The sequence below is a fragment of the Harpegnathos saltator genome, unplaced genomic scaffold (assembly GCF_003227715.2).
Source record: "Harpegnathos saltator strain DR-91 unplaced genomic scaffold, Hsal_v8.6 scaffold16, whole genome shotgun sequence".
Classification (NCBI taxonomy): domain Eukaryota; kingdom Metazoa; phylum Arthropoda; class Insecta; order Hymenoptera; family Formicidae; genus Harpegnathos; species Harpegnathos saltator.
The window spans coordinates 2169368-2183148 of record NW_020229939.1 but is presented as its reverse complement, the minus strand read 5'-3'; the positions used below and the strand labels follow the sequence as shown (position 1 = coordinate 2183148).

The following is a 13781-nucleotide window of genomic DNA, read 5'->3' as shown; positions in this document are numbered from 1 at the left end:
CTGAATGTATATTTCGAGCATAGCAGAGACATCCGGCACGCGTCGCGATCCACAGCGTATCTACTCGTTAGACGAAACGAGAATACGAGAGATTCGTAAGCGACGTTCTTTTCACTTTGGTTTTCTGCACATGCACAGCCTGCTCCTCCTCGGATCCTCTCGACACGGCGCAATGAAAATTCAAGAATCAATATTCACCGTGTCATCACAATGTATCGTTCCCGTGCGCTCGATGCGTTTTATTTTTCCTACGCGTACGCCATGCCGCGCGAGCGTGCTGTCGTTTCCACTACGCAAAACCATACCGACGCTAACGATGATTTTGCTGTGCGCTGTTCGGCCGGAAAACATCGCTTGAGAACGAGAACGTATAATAAAATGACGATGGAGCAATTAAATCAAACTATTGCGATTCTGCAATGCACGCAACGTAAGATCGGAACGAACGGCACGTTACACGCTGTTACGCTTATTATCGGTCAGCCAATTAAATTTATACATCTCAACGAGTAAGACAGAGAAAAGGGGAAGCTTTTAGTCAAGATTGTACAAGTTGTCAAAAAAGAGAGAAAGAGAGAAAGAGAGCAAGAGAAATCCTCTGAAAAATACCAAAAAGAATCAAATCACGTTTTTTAATAATTGGAAAGCGGGGCATCTCGATGTTTGTGTTCATTGCCATATTTTTCTCCAGGTGAGATTCAAAGATAGCGCGGGATATTTATTGCAGAAAATACAGATGCGCGCGTGTATGCGTATATTAGAATTAAGAGAGAAAGCGAGGAAGGAAAAATAGACGATGGGGACGATTCCAAGCGGGACAAGAAGCCCTCAGAGGTAAGCAGAAAGTAATGCGACAGTTGATCGTCACGTTATAATGGCGTTATGCTAATCGTGCGCGTCATCTGACTGGACGCGCTACGCCGGCGTTCGCGCTTTTACAGAGTGTCATTCACACAGTTAAACGAAACAATAGTAACCGCCTCGTGTTGGAAACATATGCGCAACACAGTCCATTTAATAGCTTTGCTCCCGTTTTAACATGTAATGTCGTCGCGCTGAACATGAAAATACCGAATGCATTGACTCACCGCGGCGACACGTATCGCTCCTATCTCGTCTCTCAAAATCGATTCTGTTTCTCTTTCATTTCTTCGTTCCTTTTTTCTCTCTGTCCCCTTTTTTCTCTCTCTCCCCCCATCTCTCTCTCTTTCTCTCTCTCTCTCTCTCTCTCTCTCTCTCTCTCTCTCTCTCTCTCTCTCTCTCTCTCTCTCTCTCTCTCTCTTTCTCTCTCTCCCCCCATCTCTCTCTCTCTCTCTCTCTCTCTCTCTCTCTCTCTCTCTTCCTTTTCCTTTTCCTTTTCCTCCTTTCCTATCCCACCGAATTTTCCGCGCAATTATATTCGCTAGTTGTCCCTTTGTTACCCACTCAGGAGAATATCGACACGTTATTTAGCGCGTTTGAATCGAGTCGCAGAAATAACGCCGGACTATCGCGGTAAAGTATTTCGTCTGGATTATCGTTTCGCCGTTCAAGTGCGCGGATGTTCGCACACACGCGCGCGCACGCATACATACACACACACACACACACACACACACACACACACACAATCTCTGTCAAACTGAATTACACATTTTATCAGACTGCGATGTTATTTATTCGCAAAACGAAATTCACAGTAATATTTCGCTCATTGAAAAGCTGACGTTTCGAAACTGGGGTAATGCCGATACGGACGTACAAATATGTTCAATAAACAGGGCGAAATCATTGATCGGAACTGACGCAAATATAAAATATCTTTAAAAGCCTGTACAACGAGGGAGGAAGGGGGGTAGGGGGTGCTGACGCGTGTAACTGCAGAGAGACGTGCGAGTATGATTAGATTATCTTGGCGAACGCTCAAAAACAATAGGTCGCTCGCTCACAGCGGCTAAATTTTATCGCGAGTACAAACGCGTGCGCGCGCGGAAAAATTCTTCCGTATTGCTTTCGTTAGCTTTTGTTCTGCTTACCTCAGTGGCTGCCGATTCACGATGGAAGTCAATATTTCCGGGAAGTGTAACCCGACCTGTCATAAACTTTATAATATACCTGTTCACATATACGTGAGCGCAACTTCGATTTACGGTCGGGTCATTGAATATCGCAAACGCGACTTATGTTAACACATTCGTCGCCAACTTAACGACCCGGATGTCGCAACATTCTAAATGCGTTATTTCAAACGCTTCGATACGATCGCGTTTTCACGAATATTCCGCGTGATATTCCGATTTCCCCGTCGCTACATCAGGCGACGTCAATGCCAAGATGTGTGCCTGACTCTGCACATTCTTCATTGTCTTAGTCTTTGAATTCGAATATATTTGAACTTTCGACGCAGGATACATTCCGTTTAAATATCCTGACTCAGATCGAGACAACAACACGAGTTTATCCAACACGATTTCGCCGCGATGCGTCGCTTCTCATCGGACGACCACACACGCGCATCCGCACGCGTGCCTGCGTGTGTGCGTGCGTGCGTGTGTGCGATCCTAACAATAAGCCTCGCGCTTATAATATGCAATCGCGTCGCGGCACACATATCGATACGTTCCATCGCGGGCGACTTTTGCGGAGGGCGCTCAGCGTTGTTGACTCACGCTCAACACTCGAAATTTTCATCTCAATCGCGTGCGCACCGACAGTCCCGCGTTCGATGCGGCTCTCGCGTGATTCCGTCCCGTTGCACGACACACCGGCCTTTTTCCTTCTCTCGTTAAATAACCGCCAGCCGTATTCGGCCTGCCAGAAAGCCCATCAACCATCACCGCCGCCAACGCGACCGCGTGTCTCACCCCCGGCACCGGACCGCCGGATTATTAACGTGTCCCCCGCTGGGTCAAGGATACCATTTGGTATCCACGAGCCGCGAGCTTTATCCTCGCCGGATATCCTCGCCGTCGTGTGTACCTCGCGCGGATATTGCGAGCGGTCTCGGACGAAAGAAAGCATCGCACAAACGCGCGCGCGATACGACAGGGCGCACGGATTGTGTAAATGTGATTTACAGTTGGAGCAGCCGATTACATAACGGCCGCGTAAGGTATTGTTTGCCTGCGAAATGTCATCGCGATAAATGTACTGCGAACGCAAACGAACCTAACTGTCAATAAACAGCGCGGCCGATATAATATATCCCGGGTTGAATCATTTCCAGAGAGAGAAAGAGAGAGAGCGAGAGAGCGAGAGAGCGAGAGAGCGAGAGAGCGAGAGAGCGAGAGAGCGAGAGAGCGAGAGAGCGAGAGAGCGAGAGAGCGAGAGAGCGAGAGAGCGAGAGAGCGAGAGAGCGAGAGAGCGAGAGAGAGAGAGAGAGAGAGAGAGAGAGCAAGAGAGCAGAATCCGTAATTCAGTATTTATAACTGGCGTCATACAATATTTATAACTTGCACTTGCGCGGCGAACTTTCTCGTCGAAGCGGCCGTGAAGTGGGGGGTCACTTGCGCCCGTATTTCCCGTTTCTATTTCTGCACAATATCGAATACGCAAGTCACACTTGTCATGTGATCCCGAGGTGAAGTGCGCGCATGAAATAACTAATTCCCACCTGGACTACTTTTCCGCATCGCGATACGGAGGGAAGGGTAGGAGGTAGATCTTCGGTCGGTTCCGTTGAAACCAAAGCGAAGCCCCCCGAGGCCTTTGACTTCTTAAGCGGCACCGGCCGATTATCTCGGAAATGCTAAGCAGACCGAACGAATTACATTGCGCGCGATCTCGGTGATAAAAGAGAAATAATCGCAGGAACTCGAAGAAGTGACGGCGACCGTACATTTTATTATTCGGCGAAATTAAGGCGCACGGAGAGAGAGAGAGAGAGAGAGAGAGAGAGAGAGAGAGAGAGAGAGAGAGAGAGAAAGAGAGAGAGAGAGAGAGTTAAAGAGAAAGAAAAGGAGGAGAGAAAGGCCGAATGAGAGCGTTGCCGAGGAAGAGAGAGAGAAAGAGAGAGAGAGAGAGAGAGAGAGAGAGAGAGAGAGAGGGGGTGGCTCTCTCTTCTCGGGCGAATATTTTCTTTTTTTCCTACTTCAATTTTGCCCCGGTAAAAGTTCATTTCCTTTAGCCTTGATATTCCCGGCGAGCTGAGAAACACAAACGGGCGGTGTTGGTTGTATAAGACGCGCAACGTGATGTTATTACTCCCCGATAATGAGCAGTCCCAGAGGTAACGACAAGTTGGCGGAGCCGCTCGAAATTCAAGAGGGCCATTCCGTCAAATGACGAATCGCTTATCTAGACGAGCTCACCACGGCGGAGCTCATTCCCTCGGTGCTCGCGCGAACTGTGAGTACATTCTCGCGAAACTAGTCGGACAGCCGCGCGCATTTTCGTCGCGCCGCGCGCGTTATCATTGTCATCGCGGATCTTGATTATGGTGACAAAGTGCAGATACGTTACGCATGAGAGAGAGAGAGAGAGAGAGAGGGAGTGAGTGTTTCGCCGGCGGTGCGAACGTGGCGGAATTGATTTAATCCTGCAATCCATCGCGCAACGTTCAATTTAACATTACCAGAACACTACAAGCGCGCGCTACGCGCGCGCCATTTTAGCTTATTCATATTAAAGTTCAGAATAAATATTATAAATCAAAAACAATCCCTGGAGTATAATATAAGTTCGATAATATCCGACTCCAACATACGATGTATTAGGCGCATACAGTTTAAAATTCCATGACACATTTTCTGGATAGTAACGCGTAACCGTATAACCAATGAAAATTTCGACGTTCAACATTTCTATTCAAGCCCATCTTAAGCTATACCTCTTCCTCCCTCACTCTCTCTCTTTTCCCTCTCTGTCTTTCTCAGTCTCCCTCCCTCTCTCTCTCTCTCTCTCTCTCTCTCTCTCTCTCTCTCTCTCTCTCTCTCTCTCTCTCTCTCTCTCTCACCCTCTCTCTCACACTCTCTCCCTCACTCTCCCTCTCCTCGGCGGTCTAGCGTTTCTTTCTTATCTTACTTTTTTACTGAATCGTAATTTTCCGTAATTTGGATTTTGTCTTAAAATATATATACTTGGAGACAACGTACACAAAAAACACTAGGACACTTTTCTTCCTATTTTTTAAGGCTGAATCGATTGGGACTAAAAAACGTTGATCGGTTCAGCCATTGCTGAAATATGAATATCTCACCTCGTTTCAACTTGCAGTTTCACGTATAATAGGCATGGTTGCCTCGCGCCGTTTGGGCGCAACTTCGTTGTGCTTGACCTTAGCGCGAGGCACTACCGTGCCTCTTGATGCAGTATATATTCTATCGCATCTAGTCGCACGACCGCAGTTGGTCTTTCAACATACTTCCTTTCAACACTTCAGGAGCACCACACAAGCAATAAGAGATACACATGTAACGATACGAATAACGATAGTAAGTACGTTACGATAGAGACGGGAACGACTCGATTCCACTTCTAAGAATGAGAAATTTGCTATTTATTTTCAAGAACACTCGCTATCGGCTCTTAGGTCATTATATCTGTTTGCACATTTTTTCAACTACAAAATCTAATATTACAAGTAATAAATATGAAATATTAAAAGTTTACAGTGGCGACAATTTTCTTCTGAAATTAATTCTCGAAAAATAAACGGTGCAGGGAGGTATCAAGAATTTTCTACACGACAATATTTGATAATATTATTGCAACTGATAATAATATTAACTATTAACTATTAATAATATTAACTATACGATAGAATAATAATACGTGCGACATGATAACGCGATGTATTAAAAAATATATGATGATGTAATAGGTTCATCTATTCTAACAATAATTATTTGACGCACTAATTGATGACTAAGATCGATCATATGTTTATTACGTGTTATCCATCAATTTCTTTTAATTTAATGTTATGAGGTAGTTAAATTTAGCATAATCTGTTTAAAAAATGTAATTCCGTCTTTGGCATCATTACCAAGGAATATGCAACGTTATTAATAAAATATACTGTAAGTGAATGTGTAGAAAAAATGTTACCGATTTTCGGTCATTATAAGCTTGAATATCAATATAAGCTTGAAATAAATTCTATAAATAATAAAACATAGGAAACAAAATCACCAACATGCAACTTCTGTTATGAAGCGGATAGATCCATCGATTATTAAGCAGGAAACGATAGTGGCGCATCCCAGCAAAGACGGCAAGACGAGCTTACGATGACATCTAACACTTTGAAAGCCAATGTTGGAATACAAGAGAAAGCTCCTTCGGCTACGTCAGAAATAGACAATAAACATGTTATGTACAGAAGACATAGTTTGCACTTAGCGATTGAAGAATGGATAAATTATCTACCAAATGTGAAGTGGCGCAATGTTGCAACAATAAGTTTTGTACACTTATGTGCATTGTACTGTCTCCTCACTATCAACTTTACAATGGATATCAGGACAGTCTTTTGGTGTAAGTATAATTTAGGAGATGAGACGCTTCGATCGTTATGTGTGAGACAATAGCTAGATAGATTGTTGACTACATTGCGTAGAATTTCATTGCATAAAATTAATGATAATTAATACATTTGATGTATTTTACTTCAAGATATCTTGATTTACACAATTCAAGGGATGGGTTTCACCGCTGGTGTTCATCGTTACTGGACACATCGAACTTTCAAAGCAAAATTGCCACTTAGAATCATACTTGTCTTTTGCTACCTTACAGCTGGCCAGGTAAACATACAGCTGCCTAAATTTAGCGCTGAAAAAGTGAAAGAGGGAAAAGTAGACCTAATAGAAATAAAACAAGATAATATTTTTCTTACGATAGTTTTCTTGCTTAGATCTCTATCCGCAGTTGGGTCCGAGATCATCGGACACATCACAAATTCACGGATACAAATGCAGATCCACACAACAGCAATCGGGGATTCTTCTTCTCTCATGTCGGGTGGTTGATGGTAAAAAAGCATCCAGAGGTTATCGAAAAAGGTCAACAAATCGATATAAGCGACATTAAGGCGGATTCTCTCGTTATGTTCGCTGATAAGTGAGTTCTCGTCCGTTTGCATAACATATAACCTGTTATAATCTAGTACCTGATGGGTAAAAAAGAATGAATACAAATCCATTGAATTTTATCGTATTTCTCTCGGTTTACTTCTTGGATACAGAACCTGTCCAGCTGAGTATCAATTCGATATCAATGAAAAATTATCTTTAATATTGTAATTTCATTTGTTTCCACAGGCATTTTTGGATACTGAGTTTTATTTTTGCCCATATGATACCGATTATGGTGCCCGTTTACGGGTGGAACGAAGCATGGACAATGTCCATGAAATTGCATTTCTGTCGTCATATATGCGAGTGGCACAGTGTGTGGAGTGTCAATAGTTTCGCTCACATATGGGGTAGCAGACCGTACGACATGTAAGATCTTTGTTCACTTGTTCATTTTAAGTTTATTCTAGGTTGTTATTTTAAGTTAATCACGTACATACGGTACGTTTAATAAATCATAATTATATTAATACTAATATTTGTTATAAATCATAATTATATTAATACTAATATTTGACAATTAGTAAAATAAACCTTGCTAATAATTTAATGAAGCTTAAAAAATCACAGTTGCGATTTATTTGAACGATAGGCATATTAAACCGACGAATAACATGATGGTCTCATTTGCATCTTTCGGCGAGGGTTCACATAATTATCATCACGTGTTCCCATGGGACTACAAAGCATCTGAATTCGGTATACACACATACAACTTTACGGCTATGTTTATCGAATTCTTTGCGAAAATTGGTTGGGCATACGATCTACAAGAACCGTCTCCGGAGCTCGTGAAGTCTGTCGCAATTAAGAATAAAATGGCCGAACGCCATTACAAGTGGGATGCTGTACCGCCTCCGAATGGTGAAGGTAAAATATATTCGTAATCTAACTGATCGCCCATAAGTTGAACAGGACTCTTGTATGTTAAATACGTTTTGTCCACGATCTACGATTTATTTGAACACATTGAACAAACTGCTTCTTATTGAGGAATAGCTGTTTACTGAATATAAGGAAGAAATTATATTCCTCAGATTTTTATATTCTTTTAATGGCGTGTTGGGCATAAATAAAAATATAAACTGAATAATTATTGGCTTACTGTCATTTGATCCACTTTTTCCACTTTTCTCTTGATATTTCGTATTTATTAATGACAGATTAGATATAAATAGTATTATAGTAGTACAACAAGCACTAGCCAGATATGCAATTTACCTAAATTTGACAAAAACGCGTCACACCGAAACAAACATCACGTATTACGCACAAATTTTGTTTCAGATCAATTTAGAAATGGTGTAGCTTTCATTACGTTTCAGAATACGTTTGAATACGTAGCTTTCATTACGTTTCAGAATACATTTGAATACGTAGCTTTCATTACGTTTCAGAATACGTTTGAATACGTATACAGGATGATTCGAAACAATCAGTTGTCCTTAATATGTCATATTCTTGAGAAAATTCTAAGACTGCTTTTCCTCTTGCAAAATATTATCCGATGCTCAGTCACTGAGTTATTAAGATAAATGGTTCGTCTATTCGTCGGGTCGGGTACAGAAGGCAGGCAGGTATGGAACAATTGTTCGTTGGGGCGCGCACCGTGTAAGCGTTGATATTGGATGTTTGGTGCGACGGCGACGTGCTAATCGATGCATGTGATAACGTTCATCCATATTATTTTTGAAACTTGAAAATTTTAACAATCGCGGGTGTAATGGCAAATATAGTATTATAAATTAGCAGGATATTAATTGTTCCGTTCCTACCTGCTTTCTGTACACGGGCCGTAATAGACGAACTATTTATCTTAATAACTCAGTAACTAAGCGTCGGATAATATTTTACAAGAGGAAAAATAGTCTTAGAATTTGTTCAAGAATATGGTATATTAAGGACAACAGATTGTTTCGAATCACCCTGTATAAGAAAAGCGGAAATTTCTTAAACGTTTGTAAACGAAACGTACTGTATCTGCGATCTGCGTAAACTTGTCCTTCACTTTTCGAATTCTGTATTTTCCTTAATTATGCTAATTATGCTGAGATTTTAGAAACTGTACTAGATTATGCCGATGGAATATTTCTTCAACTTTTTTCTTATTGCATTGTCAAATGTTTAAATTTCGTAATATAACTGTTTAAAAATGTTGTTCGTAGAAATTGCAAATTTTGTAATATTGTTACACTTGAACCGTTAGGTAATCTAAATTTACGGCTTGCACAATAGTGTGATTTGAAAGCAACAATAATATCCGACTCCAACATACGATGTATTAGGAGCATACAGTTTGAAATTTCATGACACATATTTTCTGCATAGTAATGCGTAATCGTGTAACCAGTGAAAATTTCGACGTTTAACATTCTATTCAAGATCATCTTAAGCTCTCTGTCTTCCCCTCTTCCCCCCACACTCTCCAAATCCTCCCTCTCACTCCCTTTCAATCATTCTCTCTCTCTCTCTCTCTCTCTCTCTCTCTCTCTCTCTCTCTCTCTCTCTCTCTCTCTCTCTCTCTCTCTCTCTCTCTCTCTCTCTCTCTCTCTCTCTCTCTCCCTCCCTCCCTCCCTCCCTCCCTCCCTCCCTCCCTCCCTCCCTCCCTCCCTCCCACCCACCCACCCACCCTCCCTCCCTCCCTCCCTCCCTCCCTCATCCTCCCCTCTCTCTCACACTTTCCATTCTCTTACGCACTCTCTCGCTCTCCCTCACCCCCCCTCACTCTCTCTCTCTCTCTCTCTCTCTCTCTCTCTCTCTCTCTCTCTCTCTCTCTCTCTCTCTCTCTCTCTCTCTCTCTCTCTCTCTCTCTCTCTCTCTCTCTCTCTCTCTCTCTCTCTCTCTCTCTCACATACACTCTCGTGTATCTTACACTCTCCTCTCTCTTACACCCTCCTCTCTCTCACTCACCCCCTTCTCTCTCACTCTCTCTCTCTCTCTCTCTCTCTCTCTCTCTCTCTCTCTCTCTCTCTCTCTCTCTTCTCTCTCTCTCTCTCTCTCTCTCTCTCTCTCTCTCTCTCTCTCTCTCTCTCTCTCTCACACACACACACACACACACACACACACACACACACACACACTGTCTATCTCTCACACGCTGTCTCTCTCTCTCACATTCTCTTTCTCACACACTCTCTCTCTTTCTCTCACACTCTCTCTCACTTTCTCACTCTCTATCTCTTACACTCTCACTCTTTTTCACACACTCTCTCTCTCTCTCTCTCTCACACCTCCCCCCCCTCTCTCTCTCTCTCTCGTTATATTTATTACCATTATCCGAGAAAAATAAATTATAGCTTATTATTTTATGTTATAAAATTGTTAACCTGATATAACCCCGTTATTACTCCTTTCGTACAAACTGTCACTCGGCTGTCATTCGCCGCAAAGGCAGCGAAACGACGTTGCATTGCAAACGGCACGAAGCCGGCTGCAATGCAACGTCGTCGTGACGACTAATCAGCCTCGCGGAAAAGAGGCTTCAACACTTCGAGAGATTCGAGAGATTTCGACTTTCGATTGACACGCACTTTTTTAAAGAGGATGATCGCCGCTCACGGCGCGGACAATGTGCTTTTCGCGAGCGAGTTTCCGTCGCGCCGACGTTGTTTGGTGCGTTCGTTGACGAATTACGCGACGCAAATGCGACGTGATATTCGTCAAAATTAATTTCTATAAATACCTCAGAAATATAGGAGACTTGCAACAGAGAGACGCGCAACAGAGAGAGAGAGAGAGAGAGAAAGAGAGAGAGAGAGAGAGAGAGAGGTAAAAACGTAATCGAATTCACGGTATGTTTGATGAGATATTGACTCTTTCGTTTGATTCTCTTCTGCATATTTGAATGAGCCGCGTTCGCTCGGCGATCCGGCGAGGCGAATCCCTCGTCACACAGGTGACTCACGACCACTGAGAGCCAAATAATTCGACAGATAAACATATCCGTCCAACTTCTCGTATAAATGATCATGTACAAGTTTTGGGGGTATGTTTAAAAATTAACCGACTTAGAAAATACGATGCCTCGCTCGTAGAACATAATGTAGAATAGTATGCGCGTCAACGAACAACGTCAATCACTATTATCTTATTAGCGTGAGTTTACCAATCAATCTGCCTTCCTGGAATTTCCCACAGCGCGGAATCCTTCGGGAATGCCGAAAATCGATGGGGCGAGTGGCGCTAGAGAGTGCAAGTGCTGCACGCCAGCGAGAAGAATTTGAGAGCAATACGCTGTAATCCACGAGAAAGAGGGGCATGCGAGAGATACGAGAAAACGCCATAACTGTCTCGTAAGGTATCCACGCGTGCGCGCACGCGAGGACATTTTGCGGAAATAAATTCTTCGATAAGTAAGATATAAGGCCGATACGCTCGAGCTAGCGAGCTCATCTCGTTTCCGCGTCGACGTTATTCCTCGTTGATATGACGCCATACGGCTTCCACGAGCGCTGCCCTCATTGCGATTGATGGCTCCCTCGAGAGATTAACAAACGCGATTGTTCTAAACACCGGTGATACCGCGTGCGGAACTTTTGAATTCGAGCGATCTAAAGTTGCGACGATGCTACGAAGTTACGAACGACGCGCTAGCGAGAAATGTTTACGGGATTCCCGACGTGAGATCCGCTCTAATCGCGTATAACGACCACGGGAACGTCGTAGTGGAAACAGCAATAAGCACGGCCACGTAGATACGACGTAGATATCAGGGGATACCAGACGCGGCCCGGATGCTAAAATTGCCGAGGAGCAATCGCGGGACTGCACGTCAGCGACGGTTTCGGAAAGTTGCATCGGCCAAAACCGATTGGTTGAATTAACGCGACGACGAACGAACCAAACGCGTTTTCGCTGAAGGAAGGAAAATCTCCGACTCTGAAAGCCGAATTGTTGCTTCACTTGGAACATCATTTCTTCAATCACGAAACTTGTAGTAGCGGTTAGGGCCGCTGCATTCAGTCCGCGATAACATAATTTCTTAGTTCTCGACAGATTTCTCGAATGACAGAATTCCTGGTTCTCTCCCGGATCGAATTCGCTCTCCAACAACCGGAAATTCGGTTTCCTCCGTCGAGAAAACACTGGTCTGGTTCGTCGTTCATTGTCACGTTGATTCGATCAGTCTTCTCTCCGTGTGCAATCCACGTTCAGCCGCGACCTCGCCTCCCAAAGTTCGCGGCATTTCGAACCGGGAGACACTGCGTACTTCCTCTCGCTCACCATTGCGTGATAAAATCCGTTCCAATAGTGAAGACAGGCGCGGAAGTGCGATTGACCTCGGTGCCGTTCAGGCTGCTTTCGGTGCCGTTCATCTCCATTCCACCAGACCGAAGTGGCAGCAATCTTCGATGCCACTGCGCCCTCTCCTCCTCCTCAGCACTCAGTCATCTCTCGGACATCCTGGAAGCACGCAAGCCTCGATAGAAACACACCGTTCTTGCGTCTTCTTATGTTTAACGCATTTCGCTGGACATTCGCAGCCCTTGGCAATACGCACGCGTTTTGACAACGAGATTCTTTACAACAAGAAATTCATTAAAGACTAGAAGACTTTAGCTTAATAGGTCAGCGACAGCACACAAAATTGGGCTGCGATGATTTAACCGCAGAAGGATAACGATGTTCAACGAGGGAAACGAAACGCGTCGAAGTGTTTTCTCTATAAGAAGCTAATTTTTCCTTTCTCGTCTTTTGATCCTCGATATTAGGAATCTTGGCGGTTTAACGTCGACGAGCCTTTCTTCTTCCTTTTGCCTATTTCTTTTTTCTTTTAGCAGAATAAACAAGCTGACTAATAGACTGACTAATATACGTACAGAAAACCACGAATGCGAGAAACAAGACTTTCTGTCGTGGCATATATAATAGTAACGATTGAGAAGTCGTTATCGCTGCAAATGGAATCGCGCAACGAGCAGGCATGGCTTGACTGCTATTAAACACGAATTAAGATTACCCCAAATGTCGATAATAGATATCTTATTGCGAGTGGCTAAAATGGAATTGCCAAGGTCAAGCAAATGAAACGCAAAAACCCTTCGCGTGTGGCACGACGACTCGTGCTTTACATTTATGATTACTTTCTAGAAAAAGTGGCTATTGTACAGGCTTAAGTACGATTACAATGCTACTTGTATATAAAAACAAGAGGGAGAGAGAGAGAGAGAGAGAGAGAGAGAGAGAGAGAGAGAGAGGAAGGGAAAATGCTGTCGATAGAAGGCATTTCTATATCGTCGTTTAATGGCTCGCGTGTAACTTCGCCAATGAACTTTCGATGTTCTTATTTTGAAGGTTCATCGTGCATATTTCATTTCGACTCGCCAGCGCTAAAACGCGGCTGGCGACTCGATCAAATGGATTGTGACCTCCGTATATGTCGCTTTTAGCCTTCGACTGCGAGTATAATGTTAATTTCCTGAACATAACGGAAATTGTACATAAGAATACAATTATGCGAACGACTCGACTGAACTGCCACGTCAGGTCTCGTTCTTCACGTTTCGCGCACGAACTATGTGTGTGGATATTTATTTCATATGTTTTTGAAGTCGCCGAGTCCATGATTCAGGTGAATGTGATATATTAAGACTTATATCTTAATATCGATATATTAATATTAAGACTTTAAAAATAAAAGAGAGAATAGAAATTAATTTCTCCTAGTCATGCTTCGCGTATTCGCTTAACCCATTACTTCCCAAGCGGACATTTTATAGTCGACTG

The 13781-nt window shown here is 43.3% G+C and overlaps 2 protein-coding genes across 3 annotated transcripts in view; one reads left to right on the top strand and one right to left on the bottom strand.

The window, feature by feature from the left end:
• The window catches only part of mAChR-B (muscarinic acetylcholine receptor), a 53951-nt gene that overhangs the window by 19975 nt on the left and 20195 nt on the right, over window positions 1-13781 (bottom strand). The window contains exon 2 of the mRNA XM_019845373.2: window positions 12279-12458. Coding sequence (XP_019700932.2) covers window positions 12279-12376 — 98 coding nt within the window. The 5' untranslated portion in view covers window positions 12377-12458. The remainder of the gene's footprint in view (window positions 1-12278; window positions 12459-13781) is intronic.
• LOC105191801 (acyl-CoA Delta(11) desaturase) lies at window positions 5183-8142 on the top strand. 2 transcript variants are annotated; one of them, XM_011155457.3, is made up of 6 exons: window positions 5183-5411; window positions 6099-6456; window positions 6595-6725; window positions 6836-7041; window positions 7242-7424; window positions 7648-8142. In XM_011155457.3, the coding sequence occupies exons 2-6, from the start codon at window positions 6210-6212 to the stop codon at window positions 7940-7942; spliced, it is 1062 nt and encodes a 353-aa protein (XP_011153759.2). In that variant the 5' UTR covers window positions 5183-5411; window positions 6099-6209; the 3' UTR covers window positions 7943-8142. The 2 variants fall into 2 exon arrangements, with proteins under 2 accessions (XP_011153759.2, XP_011153758.2); XM_011155456.3 differs by having other exon boundaries at window positions 5184-5411; window positions 6136-6456.

Excerpts from the sequence above, each read along its gene's own strand:
- LOC105191801 (XM_011155457.3), top strand. The coding sequence starts at position 6,210 with ATGACATCTAACACTTTGAAAGCCAATGTTGGAATACAAGAGAAAGCT. Across the intron at positions 6,457-6,594 it reads TATCAGGACAGTCTTTTGGT|ATATCTTGATTTACACAATT; the intron begins GTAAGTATAATT and ends TTTTACTTCAAG. Across the intron at positions 7,425-7,647 it reads GGTAGCAGACCGTACGACAT|GCATATTAAACCGACGAATA; the intron begins GTAAGATCTTTG and ends TTTGAACGATAG.